Genomic DNA, 16,387 nt, shown 5'->3' with positions numbered 1-16,387 from the left:
CCTTTGTTTGTACAACTGCTGCATTTTTATATCAAGAATTTAAGGTGAGTCATAATTGGCTAAAGTTGTCAAAACATGATGTCATTTGCAAAAAGAAAATAAAATTGAAGGGAAAAAATATATATAAGCATTGATTCAAGTCCACTTTCTGAATTCATTTTCCACTTAAATATTCAATTATTCATCACTATCAATAATCTTCAGAAATAATTTGGTCATTAATATGATAGTCAGAAAACGCTTTGATTATATCTCTAGTACTTGATTACTTTTTATAGTACTTCATTTTACTTGTTTCCAAGGCTACATAAAAATTGTACATATTACATTGTATGTTACATTACATTTCAATAATTAAATAAAAATCTTGTTGGGACATGGACTCAGTGACCTGTTAGATGGGCAGTAAAACATTTTGCAACAAGCAATAAAAAGGGTACATTTTTAATATACTAAATTTAAACCCTTGGGAGTCACTATAACACACAATCTACAACTCCTCGATCATACTAACAAAAAATAATTTACTATACAGCACATATATACAGCTGACAAATGTATGATACACAGGCATGGTAAAAGTTCTAAGCACATGAGTGGTGTAAGATTGAAGTCGAGTGCAAGTCACTACCATATTCCCTATACATCTATACCTCACTTGATGATTTTGTTGGTGTCCCTCCAAAGTGGGAGAGAATTACCAAATGCGGTATAGAGGTCTGTGTTGATTAACAAAACACCATTCAATTTTCTGCTAACATCATGATTTGAAATTCAAGTACAAATTCAAAACATCGGTTTCCCTTTTCTGAAAATATGAAATCATCTTCATTCCCACTTAAGTATGTCAAAAACCATGCACACAAAAATAAGAGGCCGAGGTGTTTCAATCAGATTTGACTACTACAAAATCATCTGCAGATGGCCACTGATGGTGACACTATGGCAGGGATTCACAAAGGTGGTTCTGAGAACCGTCAGTTGAACCAATGGTGCAAATTTCATATATAAGTTATGGAGCGTCATGGCCCAGTGGATTGGTCTCCGGACTTTGAAACAGAGGGTCATGGGTTCAAATCCCAGCCATGGCGTAATTTCCTTCAGCAAGGAATTCATCCATAGTGCGCTGCACTCGACCCAGGTGAGGTAAATGGGTACCGGCAGGAAGTAATTCCTCAAAAAGCTGTGTGCACCCAACAGGTAGCCTAGCTTAGCCGGGTAATAATAGCAGGGCCCGCTGGGAGAACAGTTTTTGGAACTGAAGTGGCTACCCTGGGTAAATATACCTTTATTATTATTATTATTAATTTACTGCACATATTAAAAACATGTCCAATGCTGATGCATACTCTGTAAATACAGTATGCTAAATTGACGCCTGTTGCTGTGGTTTATCATGCTATTTTATTCACGAGTTCACCGTCTTGAGTGGATTCAGTCATTCAAAACAGTGGACTCATGCATAAAACAGCATGCTCAACCATGGCAACAAGCGTCAATTTAGCGCGCATCAGCATCGGACATTAATAATATATTCAGTAAAATAAAAGCAATTCATACAGGAAATCCGCATTTAAACCATGGGTTCAACCAACAGTTTTTCAAAACCAACTTTGTGAATATTTGGCTGATTATTATATTCTAATCATCAAGTATAATGCCTAAGTAGATGTAGAGAACCCAATGATTTGAAAATATAAATTGCATACATTCTATTTAAACATGAAGATAAAAATATGAAGCACCTACTTTAAACAAAACAAAGCAATTAAGTAGATTAGAAGCACATAAAGCTGCAAACATGATATATAGCACAGTCCAATACAAGGTGGAATATCTCTGTACTTAAAATGAACAGCACTATTGGAAAAAAATAAAATTGTATCCCTTGCCTAAATACGACAACAGAAGATAATTTAAGGAGTGGGTGCCACTCTCCAATTGTTTTGGCATTCAACAAAAACCTCACATAGATCTTTTCAATGACCAACAGTACTCTAGACCAACTATACTATAGATATTCCAGTACTGTGACTCACATAATAAATCATTGTGTCGGTGCAAGAACACCCTTAACACCACACTTTCGCACATTGCATATGTGCAAAAATGCCCTCTGCAGGACGCATAAGTGCATTGCGTAAGCCGTAATAAGGGCATTTTAGCAACGATGTGGGGTGCAAAAATCATTTGCTAAGGGCATTCTTGCACCAAAATGGTGAAATGTCTCTCATAAGTAGCTAGGGAGGTATTTCAGGAAATTTACCCTTTTAAGACACAGTACAATAAATATATTTCCGACCATGACAGCATTTTTGTACATTGTATTTCCTATCACCATTTCAGGAAATTCAACCTGTAAAGATGAAGTACAATAAATATATTTCTTTCCAATGACAGCATTTTTGTATATCCTAACATCAGCCCAGTTCTCACTACATAATCCAGTGTACACCCTCTTACTTTTATCCAATCTAGCAATAAAGCAGCTACTACTAGTATATAATCTTTAATGTACATTTATACAACTTAGTTAGAATACACACTACTATTTTCTTCAAAATACAAGAAGACAATATACATAGAGTGATCATCTTAAGTGACATTCTATGAAAAAAAATGAGTTGTAAATAACACTCTATGAAAAAGACTCCATCATAACATGTGCATGGACTTCACTGTCATTTGAAAAAAAAAAAGTAATGTGGGAAATAGAAATCTACACTAACTGAAAAAAAAAATTACGATAAAAAAAGAAAAAACAATTATTTTTATCCACTTATCATTTGAAACCAGCATTTCACATATGCCATGAAAAAAAAATCAGATCAAAATCATAAGAGAAAACTTTCTCTTATCTTTATTAGAATAATGATAATTAGATGAATAATAATAACATAATTATAATTAGAGGTCGCCAACACCCCCTTCCCCGAATATAACCATATCATCTCATAAAAAACATTTGAATAAAATAAAAAATGTAAGAAAATTATCCTACATTCAATTAATTAGTCCATGTGCTTTTTACCTTATAAAATCTCATGAAACAGAAATATTCAGACAAAAGGGTTAAAAAAGGTTTCCACCACAACCCCCCCCCCCTCCTCCATAAATAAAATTGAAAAAAAAAAAATGAATGTTTTTTTTCTGATAAAGAACTTAACACAAGACAAATAAAATAATGTGATGTCAATTTCACTAGTCTTGTCATTAAACACATAAGAAATTGAAACCCATGTCCCAATAAATGAGCACAGGAAGTTTCTGCAAAAGTTTGCTGCGTTCTGGAAAGCCTCATATCATGAACTCAAATCAGCAATTTCTCCACATAAAAATCATCGTTAAGAGCTATATAAACAAATGGATAAATTCATTTTCATTATGGCATGCAACCGAATTTGAATACAAGTAGAGTTGGTTAGTTTGTTAGTATATCCCTGATTGCTTGAAAGAAAATGAAAGAATAATCCGCAGCTGAACATACTCGAATACAAATTAATATAAATAGCCAAAATAATTAGGGCAAGCTAATATAGTCCCAGTAATATACAGGAATGTTCGTAAGGACCAAGTTGAAATAAAGGAAAAGAAAATACAATTATCAAAGACCGAGTACTAAAAATGTCAATATTTTGGCCAATATTTTGTACAATCAAAATGCCCACATACAGAATACAGAAGTGGAATTTTCAAATTTGATTTTCATTTGATTGATAATTTTTAATTAAAGAGGCATCTACGGCAATGGAGTCATAATACTAGTATGTGTCAAAGCACAGAAGCATTTTTACTTGCTTGTTGCTCTGAGGATAACCGATATTGAAAGTAAAAGGACAGAAAAGACTGAAAAGTGTTTTTTCAAAGACGACAAGTGGAAAAAAAAATTTCAGCATGAAGTGCAATGCAAGGGGGGGGGGTGAGAGGATGCAAACAGAGTGGAGAGGAAACGTTGGAGAGAAATAGAAATTGATAGATGAAATACTGTGAGGATAGTCATCACATGTCAAGAGAGGTATCATACTATTGGAATGCACTTTCTTCATAAAAATAGTGACACGATATTGAAAATAATCAATATATATAAATATAGGTCTCAGGGAGTGTTGAATGTCGATATGTTCATTTGCAACAGCAAATTGAATCAAGATACAAAACACAAATTTACAAAACGTATTAAGTTTAACGAGCAAAAGAGTACATTCATTGTAAACAGGTTGGAAAGGATAATCATCATTCTTGGTCGTAAACGTCTTTCAGATCTCGATTCGGAGGAAAATTTAAACACTGAAAAGGTGCCTTTTGAAAGACGATCAGCTTCTATTTCACCACCCCCAGCATCAGAAATGCAATGAAATGCGACACTGAACGCAACTGAGTTCTGAGTTTTCAAACGACTTTAAATGTGCTCTTGCAGTGGAAGCTTACTCATTTAGGAAAGTGCATGCCAGAGTTGACACTTCTTGTGATGATTATGTAAGTTTTTGAGAGCAGAGCATTTAAAAATGATCAACGTATAATTAGCTTAAAATTTGTTAGTTTTGACACTGAAAGGTGCATCGCTAATCATTTTTGTGTACTGTGTTTCGTAATTATTGCATTTTGCATCATGATTCATGTCACTATTTTTTGAAAATTGACACTGAACACACCTTAAATAGATTATTGCTTTCTTTCATCTCTGGCCCCCCAAAATAATTGTAAAATAAAAAGAGAAAGAAGCAATCTTTTTCTTTTATCAAACCATAAAAATATAATTTTTATGATAAAGGTTGACTTTCATTGAATGGAACTCTGATACATGAATTGGATATTCCCATTCTTCATTACTGTACATGGTACATAACCAAGGTAACTAAATCTTGCATTTCAAATTCCAGGGATAATCATTTGTGCTATTTATGACAAGAAAAGTAATCCTTACATTACTATGCAGACACCACACCATGATCATTTCATGGTCAGGCGATGTATGCCTTAGATTGAAAAAAAAAAGTGTTCGAAATTGCCAAAATCAGGAAAATTTGTATACTTTTCAACCTAATCATGAAAATCATATTTGAGGTCTTATTTGCGTGAAGGGAAAACATGACATAAATACTTGTTTAGAGGGCCCCCAGATTGAAGGCTGATTTTTTTTTTTTAGAGTCCATGTTGAAAGTCCCATGTATGAGCATGGTTTCCACCATGTAATGACAGTGCCCCCCCCCCTCTTCCCCCCAGTAATGGCTTTAAGTCAAGATTGAATGAGATAAAGGATTACTGTAAGTATCTGGAAATTATGTTTAAGAGGTCCTCCTCCATCTTGACTTCTTTCTGTGAGCAGATCTCATTATTTTCTTCAAGTTGGAAGCTGCAGTCACTAGCCTCTTCATTTTCGTTTCCTTCGGGGACAACACACTCCTTGTATGCTGGTTCAAAGCCACATTTCTCTACCCGCACGTAGTAGGTTCCCGGTACGAGTAGTCTCCAATAGTCTCCCCCTTCGGCTGTGGATGCAAAGAAGATGAAAATTGGAAACGGAGGAATAAGCTCAAGCGGGTCGAGCTAGATTAAATACCATGGTGGTTCTTGACTGCATGCAATTGATATGCATGCCTCCTCTATTGTTAAGACCAATATTACACACCGAACTTCTGAATTTCTTCAGATGACCTCTGTGACCTTTACCCTTCTGACCCATAAATCTAATCAGGTCAATGTCCATCCAATATACATGCATGAAACTAAGACAAAATATGACTCTTCAAATGCTACTTCAAGAATGAGGTATTTCATTGTATATGACATCTGTGATCTTTGACCTTGTGACACCAAAACATATTAAGATCTTTGCCACTCACATATGCATACATGAGCCAAGTTTGAGATTGATCCAACAAACTGTCCTTCAACTTTCACTAGAAAAATATATTTCAAAGCATACATTGACCTCTAACCTTTGTCCTCATGACCCCCAAATCAATCACATCACTGTCATATGCATACATTAGCTGCAAATACATTTGAAACTGATCATGCAAACATTCTCCAGTTGTAGCAAGAACAAGATAACTCAATGTAGGTAATAACCTCTGCGACCTTTGACCTCATGACCCCATAATCAAATCAGATCATTGTCATTCCCATATGCCTATATGCGCCAAGTTTGAAGTTGAAACCTCAAACAGTTCTACATTTCTTGCTAAACCAAGATATTTTAGGTTAAAATGACCTCTTGAAATCGGTCACCTTTCACCTTTTGATTGCAAAATCTTTTCAGCTCAATGTCCCTCTTATATGCATACTTGGACTGAGTTGGAAGTCCATGAAAATGCCATCAACAGTTGGATGGACGACCCCAAAACAGGTGTAATGGGGCATCAATTGTGTAATTAAAACAATGCTTCTGTGGGCTTTTTCACAGATAATAGGTCTGACAAAAAATTCTGCTAGTCAGATTATGATTAGAAAGTAAATGCTCAATGAGATTATCCAACAGACAAAAAAGTACACATTGCCACTTTCTCATGAGTGAAATCTTTGTCTCCCCCCCCACCGGATTTAACAAACAGTTTCTTAAATGCAAACATAGAAATTAGTTGAATTGTTCAGTCACTTCTGGCCCTGTAACACAAAACCTAGTGATCGATCACAGGGCTGAATTTATGAACGATCAATCATAAAAATCAACCATATGATCAATTGTTAGATTTCGTGCTACAGACCTCTATCTGGAATTACCTGTGGTGATGTCGTGATCTATGTACTCTCCAGTATCTCCTACTTTCTTAGAAACTTTAATAACGGCATCTTCGATTCCATTATCGTCCTTGTCTGTTATGACTCCCTTGATGCCACTGTGTACCTTTGAAAGTAATAACATATAATAATGGTATTCATTCATCAAAATCTCTAAACAATCAGTTAGAAATTACATTCTTTACAGAGTACAAGAACAATTATAAAGTAATAGATCACATATTAATGATAGCACATATTCTGGATTGTTGCAATGTTTACACAATAAGTTGGTAAGAACTTCAAATTACATGATGCTAGTACTGTGTATCTTAGAAAATAATAACATATAATGGTATTCATTCATCAAAATCTCTAAACAATCAGAAATTACATTCTTTAAAGAGTACAAGAACAATTATAAAGTAATAGATCACATATTAATGATAGCACAGTCTGGATTGTTGCAATGTTTACCCAATAGATAGTCGGTAAGAACTTCAAAATACATGATGCCACTATGTGCCTTTGAAAATAATAGCCTATAATAATGGTATTCATTCATCAATATCTCAAACAACCAGAAATTACATTCTTTACAAAGTACTTGTAAGAAAAATGATAAAGTAATAGATAACATATTAATGACCACATATTCTGGATTGTTGCAATTTTTACACAATAAGTCGGTAAGAACTTCAAATTATATGATGCTGATACTGTGTGCCTTTGAAAATAATAGCCTATAATAATGGTATTCATAATTTATCAATATCTCAAACAGTCAGAAATTACATTCTTTACAGAGTACTTGTAAGAAAAATGATAAAGTAATAATAGATTACATATTAATGACCACATATTCCGGATTGTTGCAATGTTTACACAATAAGTCGGTAAGAACTTCAAATTACATGATGCTAGTACTGTGTGTCTTTGAAAATAATAAACTATAATAATGGTATTCATTCATCAATATCTCAAACAATCAGAAATTACATTCTTTACAAAGTACTTGTAAGAAAAATGATAAAGTAATAATAGATTACATATTAATGACCACATATTCCGGATTGTTGCAATGTTTACACAATAAGTCGGTAAGAACTTCAAATTACATGATGCTAGTACTGTATGTCTTTGAAAAAATAACAGATACTGTAATAATGGTATTCATTCATCAAACTCTCAAACAATCAGTTAGAAATTACATTCTTTACAGAGTACAGATCATGTAATGTGCGGCGTATACAGATGCAACAAGGGGCGGCGATTGGGCGTAAAGGAACCCGTTTTGTTTTACCTGTCGGATGTACGCAAGCAAAGACTCTTTGTTTTCTTTCCAGAACTTATCGTAGTCAGAAGGATTCGTGGGGAACTTCTTGCAGCTCAATTCGACGGTTATCTCAAAGCAGTTGGTGTGGAGATAGTTATAGTCTTGCATACCTGCAACATTAAACACAAAGCATTCAGAATATAGAAGTGCTCAAGTCACTAATTACCCAAATGTTAACCGCAGCACAAGAAATTCACAGAATGAATATTCCTGCCAGTAATATGTACCCACTCATTACATCTTCCAGAACTATCTCAGTGATAAAAAAAATACACTCCAAATAAATAGGTGTGTACTCTGCTATAAATATGCAATGCCATTTACCACTTTCTCTCTTAACTGTCTTTTTTATTTTGTAAAAAAAAAAAAAAATAAGACTGAAAAATTATGGAAATTAGTATCAGTCAACATTTTTTTTTTGGGGGGGGGGGGTGGTCAAACTGAATAAAAAAGAAAAAAAATGGCAGGTTTCATCAGGGTCGGTTGGGTAACATCGAAGAAAATTGATGAGTTTAGGCCTGAGACAGCAGCTCACAACAGAGGTAGACACCTTGGCACAACATTTTTTATTTACACACAGTTGGAACGACCTTCAATCGCACTGGAGAAGAACAAATTGTAGTGATCTAATAAAACAGAGCATCTCGAACTGACAGCATGAAACGAGATAATGTTGACTTTGTTAACCTTTGACCCCCAATGTCAATTGGAGTCTTCCACAATGGAATTACCGCATTCATTCATTCAAGCAGTTGAATTGAATTGAATCGAATTGCTTATTCATTACTCCCAAAGGATTGAAATAAACTAAAGGTTGTGACAGTGATTCTTCTGAAATAGGCATTTACAAAACACTCTCAGGTGTCTTTCAGAGCAGTGAAACAGGGATTGAAAGAGTAATTGTTTTTATTTGTGCATCAAAAGGGTACAAGCTGCTTGAAATTTGTGTTTTAAATAAATTTCAATGTAAAACAAATAATTGAAGGACATGGAACAAATGTAAAGAATGACAACTTTAACAATTAAGGGCTATGTAGGCCGACATGTAACATGAAGCAGGTAAAAATTTTGCTTCACAAATTTGATTAGCAGTGGACAGAAGACAAAGGCCCGTATTCTGAAGTCGGGTTTAACTTAAACTCAGGTTTAAAGTTGTGGTTTAAGTATAGGAAGCCAAAAGTATCAAAATTTTTATTAAGTTGTATGTTTCTTATGTTTACTGTGCTCTTTCCTGCTTCATCGATGGTGAAGACAATCATCTATTTATACTTCCTACACAATTATGAATGATTTGAGAGCCGAATGAGCTGAAGTATGATATCTCTACTGTTAGTGATTATGTAACAATTGGCTGTCCATACTTAAACCACAACCTGAGTTTAAGTTAAACCCGACTTCAGAATACGGGCCATAAGCTTTCTACTTAGTTCTGTACAGTCCTGTGTAAAAATCTGCCACATTTAAGACTCTTTTGTGTTGTAGTCGTTAAAAAAAGTGAGGCAAAATGTGGTGTAATATCAGGAAAACTATTCCCAGCAAAGGATTGCAGCTACCTCTTTTGAATGCTGAATTAATTTCTGGGGGATAATAATGACAATTGTTTCCATGTTATTTTCTTTCATTCAAGATTTCCATATTGCACCAATGATACTTCTTATTATCATATAGATGTTATCCATCAACTATTGCCCTTTCTTAGCTTATCTTGTTTGAAGGTAGGGGAAAAAACAATTATTACGATTGTTGAATTTATTGTACGAATGTGCAAGATTGCAACATCAGCGTGCAAAGGGTTAATCACTAAAGGACAATAACCATATATTGTTGCATGCACATTCAGTTTGAATGGCACCATGTTTTTAAAACCACAGAGGAAGTCTTTCAGAAAGCATCATCACAGCACTTTTCACTGGAAAATAATTGCAATTTCAGTAGCTTGTAACAGTTATCAGTGAAATTCCCCACCAAGTCACTTCATGAAACGCTCCCCAATTCTCACCTCCATTAAGTGGATACCAATCAGCCCCGTTGGTGACACCATCCTCAAAATGATCATCTCCCATGTCACAAGATGCGCGGTTAGGATCCGACATTACTGGATTTTCACGGGCATACGCGAGAGCCACCTGCTTGAAGATACTGTCGTCGGGCGTGGCCTCGTACTCGGCTTTGCCGTTGTGGCTGGCGTCGAAGGGATAGTTGGCAACGACGTCCCCACCGTGGAGGTTTGCAGAGAGACAGAAGGGGTATTCCTGAAGCCAGCTAATGATGGCCAGCGTCTCGGGTTGGAACTGAGAAAATAACACAATCAGCGGGCAAGCAGTTTATTCTTTAGTCCAATGAACACAAACTATACTCACAAATTGCAGATGATGGTCATTATCAATAACAATGAATGGGAAGAAGAAAATGAAGAAGAGGAGGAGGAGAAGGAGAAGGGGGAGAAAGGAGGAGAACAAAAAGAAGAGGAAAAAGATGAATGAAAAGGAGAATCTGAAACAGAAAGATGAAGAAAGGAGTACAAAAAGAAGAGGAAGAAGATGAATGAAAAGGAGAATCTGAAACAGACAGATGAAGAAAGGAGAACAAAAAGAAGAGGAAGAAAAGAGAAGAAAAAAATATGGTAAGTCCTACTCCTCCTCCTCCCTCTTCTTCCTTTTCCTTCCCTTACTCCTTCCTTTTCCTCTCCCTTCTCCTTTTCCACAATTCTTTTTCTTCCTTCTCCTTCTCCTCTTCATAGACTGAATGTGCAACTCCAAAGTTATTGAAGATATCAGAATGATCTAAAATGATGACCAATTACCTACAAGTTTTAAATGCATGAAAATATTCGATTGATTTACATAATCCTAAATGTTGATCAATTACCTCAATTTTTAAAATGCATTAATACATATTCATACCTGTTTCAGATTGCCCTTGAGAGCCATACTGATGTGGTTATTTTTGCCATGTCTCCTTGGGAAGTTGCCCATTCTCGATCCGAAGTAAATAGTGTCCAAATCAGGAAAGTCCCGATTCAAATCTTTGCCGTTCGCATTTGCTCTTCCCGTTGACCATTTGTTGTCTCCAGTCTTTTTCACCTAGTAAAAGATAAAATGGCCATGTATATGGAGCATAAGTAAAGACAGGTCATATTGTACATTACAAAAGTTTCATACAGAGAATCAAAGATATGTGCATACACCCCATATGCATAATTATATGACACCTATTGTCATAAGAATGTTCTTTGATATCAATCATTCAGGCCAGTTTACAATCGCATCATCATTCATCGTGCAATTTTAGATCCATATGATTTTGTCCATTGCATGCTCACAGAGACCACCAGCACTACATACATGTATAAACACTTGTGTTTGCAGAGTGTATTACTGTTACATGTACATGTATGAATGCGACAATTAACAGATCGTGCTTGCTCAGCTGCATACACTGCAATACTGCATGCACTTCTGCATCCAAATTCATTAATGTCAAATGAAAAGGATTATTTTTAGGTGCCATATAAAACAAATAATGAGTGTTATTTCATTCCTGCAATGGACAGAATAATTCATTCAATATTAAAAGATGAAATGTTATGTCCATTGCATTCATAAGGCTAAAGTATTCATTATTTACTGTAGGCAGCTCCCTTAGAAACAAATAATTCATGATCATATTATGCATTCATTATTTACTGTAGGCAGCTCCCCTAGAAACAATGATCATAATAAATGGGGTATAATGTCATGCCTGTCATTTCAATTACTGTTCAAGATATATTTTTTAATGAAGAGCTGCACTTAAATGTAGTTGTTTTTGTTGAGGAATGTACCATATGGAGTTATACATGAAAGCACTCACTTTTGATTGATACTGTGCACACAAACCTTTAACAGCAATGTACAAGTGCATCCAGAAAATGTGTAGGCTTATATATAGAGAGATTTTAAGTCATGTTTTCCAGAATGACAAAATGGCTTTGATTCTTTTTTTATTCACATCATTATAAAATCAAATTATATTCCTTTACCATGATACCTACATGTACTGATAAAAATCATAAAAAAGGTTCACAAACCCAACTATGACATGAGCAACAAGAGTTTGAAATTTCAAAATAAAAATTGAGAATCACTGAAGACCTCAGATTGTCGAGAGGTGCATTTACATGTACATGTATAATCGGCATTTCTCTAGAACAACATTTGAAGGGGATTGCAAACGACTACCAATTACATATACATGTTTCCAGTATTTAGATTGCAACATAATGTAATACTTAAAAAAAAAAAAGCTTGCCCCTGAACTTGACCTATCCTCCAAGGTCAATGTAGCAGCACACTGCAGCAATGCAAATTTGCCTTGAAAAAAGTACAAATGGTCCTTTGTCAAAGGGGCAAATTATGATGAGCTCACAGGCACTTCAAAATGTTCATTCTACATGTACATAGTATTGTACACATATGCACTTTCCAATAAACATGCACGCAGCCTAGTACGACTTATCTATCGCATCTTTACAGAAATAATATCAATTAAAAGAATAATTTTGTTCAACCGGAAGCTTGTCGAGTTGCAACACCTTGTGTAAATCATTTATTTCAAATTTATATTTTTTTTCTAACTTTCTGACCTTTAAATAAAAAAAAAATGAAAATGGCGTTTGCTGCAACATTCATATTGCATCACCCACACTTTCAATCATCCATTAAAGTCTAAAGATGCAATCAGTTCTTTACTAAACTACAAGACATAGTGACCTTTAAAGGATAACAAACTGATTAGGCCTACTGGCACAAAACAACGTCATGGGTCTAGAACAGATGGTTTTCTATTTAGAAATCAATCACTACATACCGCTTGATTTGACTTTATACAAAAGGATACTTGGGGCCAGTTACACAAAGATAAACAATTCATCATATCATGGATCTATGGATCTATTGTGATAATACAATCCATTTCTATTTTCAATTGTACTGAATGATCAATTGCACAATTTACATACTTTGTAAGAAATCAATCGTAAAAATCAGCCCTAAGATCAAGTGCCAAACTTGACACATGTGCACCAGGTGTTGAACGTCATATGGGCTTCTCTCAAGGCAAGAACTGACATTTCCTATTGATATTTTGTTAATATTTCAAAGTAAACTAATCATAGACCTTCCAATTGATTTTGTAATACTTCTATTTTTAGTGTTCATTTTAAGCAGAACATTTCTAGAAACTTTTCTTTATTCAAAGTTTGATTTCACTGACAAGAAAACATGAAACATGTCACATTTCACAGGCCCTATCTCTAATATTCACAAATAGAATTTACATACCAGTACAGTCAATATGTAACAAATCTTAAATTTGTCCTAATTTTTTTTAGTGTTTGTGATTTCTTCCAAGTATGAAACCATTACCGAAGCATAGAGTAGGACAAAACTTTGAGGATATTATATATTTTATTTATTGGTATACACATATAAATATTGGCCAGCAGGCAACAGCAGAGCTAAAAGGGCAAATTTTCGATCTCATTGAAAATTACATGTAGTGTAATTACATGTAGTGTAATTAAAATTACATGTAGTGAACAAATAGATTAGTAGGATTTAAAGATAGGATTGCATCAAGTATTAAAGGAAATCAACTAACAATATCAATTGATACAAATTAGACAATTATTTCCCCATCTGTATTAAACCCAAGTTTGTAAAATTTGAAAATGGATAGAGTTTTAAGAAATTTAGGGCATACCGGGTACTGACTAGTACATAGAATCAACGTTACTTTACCACATTTAAGTTATATTTTCCTTGAGACAAAATATAAAACATCATCTTATTATCAACATTAAACTCCTCATCATCAATCATCATTATCATCATCACTGTTGTCACCATCAAGATCATCATCAACATAATTGCCATCACCATCACCATCACATTCACCATCATCATCATCATCAGCATCAATAGCATCCTCAAAACAATACCATGGCATCAACATTATCACCTCCATTACTATCATCTATTCATCACCACCATTGTCAGCATCAAAATCATCACCAACACAATCAACATCAATTATCACTAATTATCATCACCATCATCAGCGTCATCAAATCTCACCACCATCACTATCTTCATCATCATTGACACTATCACAAACCATCATTAGCAACATCAAAATCATCAAAATCCTAATAGTTAATTACCAAAACAACATCAACATCATCATCATTCTCATCATCCTCACCATTACCCTCATTATCATCATCATCATCATCACTAACACCATCATGATCATTGTTGTCATCATTACCAATTACCATCATCAGAATCAAAATTATCAACACCACATCATCATCAACACAGTTACACAAACATCATCATCAATTCTCATCAACATTGAAAATCATCATCAAAACAAAATCATCACTATCATCATCATCATCATCATGATAATTACCTCTTCAAGGGCCTCAGCATAACCATCGGGATTCATGGTGGGCATGATGTGGATTCGAGTGTTGTCAACCAGCCATGTGATGTCAGGATCGGTCCCATAATTCTTACACAGATAGGAGATCAAAAGGAGCAGCACCTCCCGACCTACTACCTCGTTGCCGTGCATGTTGCCGATGTATTTAAATTCAGGTTCACCTGATAGATGCAAAAATATGCAAAATGTGTCATGCTGATACAACTGGTTATGGAAGGCTCATTTGCACTCATCGGAGCAGGACCACTGCTAACTTATTACAAAGTGGACACGATATGTGCAAGGCCATGGACTTAAAAAGGACCATATTAACAAAGGTAGATTTTTATGATTATTATTTATTTGGCAAAATGAAAAGAACATAGAAAGAATACATGTACAATTCAAATATCAGAGAATGAACAATAGGAATAGAAATTAACCACTAGAAATGCCAGGGCCAGAAATAGTTAACTGAATATTGATCTTGCTTCAATCACAGAGTACCCTGAACAAGTATTTCAACACTTACAGTATTCTCCACACTTGAGGAAAATATAGGATGATAATAGTTTAATACCCTTTCCAAAGCACCAAGCATGTCTATGCTGTTGAAATAAAAAGTTTTTCTGATTTTGTCTAGAAAATCATATATAGGCCTATTTCTCTATTTTTAATGAGATTTTTGCCATTTTGGCACACTTACTCATAAGAATATAAGGAACATCATCAACTGAAAATTATGTGGAAGTTAATAGCCTAATAATAGTAATATAGTAGTTCATGTCTATTCCCCAGTTCAACTTTTAGGTGCGCAGACATGGCACCCCCTTCTTCATCATTGGCCTTTTTTTTTTTTTTCCATTTTAAATTTTTGAAGAAATGGTTCTCATTTGACATTTATTTATTGACTTACCGAGTTCATGTTCTCCGGGATTATCAGATATTTCGATAACCCATAATTTTCTCCCCAGAACACTTTCCCCGACAGAATAAGTTTTGGTAATGTCAGGACATTCTCTCTTTGTATCTTCCAATATCTGTTCCAGATCCTGTTGACTGTGATGCTTCCACTGATAATCTGGTCCCGGGAAATCGCTCGACGCCTCTCCCGAAACCAACCCAAGAATTGGCAAGACTGCCAATAAGGCCAATATCGAGGTCATTGTTGCAAACTTGTTAATCTTTCGGAAACAGCAGTGATCGTTATTGACGGCGACAATTGTTTAAAAAGAATGATTAGAACTAACAGCTGCTTCGAAGGTTACAAAAGGTTGTGTATGATTGAACACAACATGGATCGACTGATGCTGCTGCTGCGCATTTACGAATACGTACGTAGCGAGCGAAAGCTAACTTAACTCCAGGCGGACGGCGCCGCGGTGGAGCATGTGTTGTGTATGGTGTATGAATCTGTGGTATCCGGAAATGAGATGCACAGTTGATGCTGACGTCGGTACTTGCGTCAAAATAAATTGGTCTTTTTCAATACATTTCTAATTAAACGGAATATACAAATATAATATTTTCATGAGATTATTCTTTAAAATTTCTTTCAAACCATCATATCAATTGAATCAATTATATAGTCTTTTCTTATTATATCGTTTTGATTTTACTTTAATTAATTTGACATTTTTTAAATAGGGATTTATGCATTTTGCCTTGTGCAAGGCAATTTTTTGTAGTCTTTTCTCGGAGTTCTTTGACGTTGCACTCATGTCGGATGTTTGACAAACGGCGCCTGGCCCTGGGGCAAGTGCTAAAATCGGGCCCCTTTCAAAGTGTATGGTATAATTATATAACAACACTTAGCAATCACACGACCAGTCAAAATAAAACATATCATCGATGCGAGTGCGA

General features: G+C 34.9%; 1 protein-coding gene across 1 annotated transcript; it reads right to left on the bottom strand.

Moving 5' to 3' along the window:
• Positions 1–428: 428 nt before the first annotated feature.
• Positions 429–15,995, bottom strand: LOC129282241 (carboxypeptidase D-like). Its single transcript, XM_064113549.1, has 7 exons — positions 15,441–15,995; positions 14,513–14,706; positions 10,960–11,139; positions 10,056–10,347; positions 8,024–8,166; positions 6,724–6,847; positions 429–5,489 (listed from the first exon to the last, which is right to left on the bottom strand). Exons 1-7 carry the CDS (start codon positions 15,688–15,690, stop codon positions 5,260–5,262), a joined length of 1,413 nt encoding a protein of 470 aa, XP_063969619.1. The 5' UTR covers positions 15,691–15,995; the 3' UTR covers positions 429–5,259.
• Positions 15,996–16,387: the final 392 nt, after the last annotated feature.

This window comes from Lytechinus pictus, chromosome 18 (assembly GCF_037042905.1).
Source record: "Lytechinus pictus isolate F3 Inbred chromosome 18, Lp3.0, whole genome shotgun sequence".
Classification (NCBI taxonomy): domain Eukaryota; kingdom Metazoa; phylum Echinodermata; class Echinoidea; order Temnopleuroida; family Toxopneustidae; genus Lytechinus; species Lytechinus pictus.
The sequence above is the reverse complement of the archived record's forward strand: the minus strand, read 5'-3'. Positions and strand labels throughout refer to the sequence as shown.

Bases quoted from the DNA above. Each gene is read 5' to 3' on its own strand.
- LOC129282241 (XM_064113549.1), bottom strand. From the start codon at position 15,690: ATGACCTCGATATTGGCCTTATTGGCAGTCTTGCCAATTCTTGGGTTG. The intron at 14,707-15,440 runs GTAAGTCAATAA...TGCATCTATCAG, and splicing joins TCCCGGAGAACATGAACTCG to GTGAACCTGAATTTAAATAC. The intron at 11,140-14,512 runs GTAATTATCATG...ATCTTTTACTAG, and splicing joins ATGCTGAGGCCCTTGAAGAG to GTGAAAAAGACTGGAGACAA.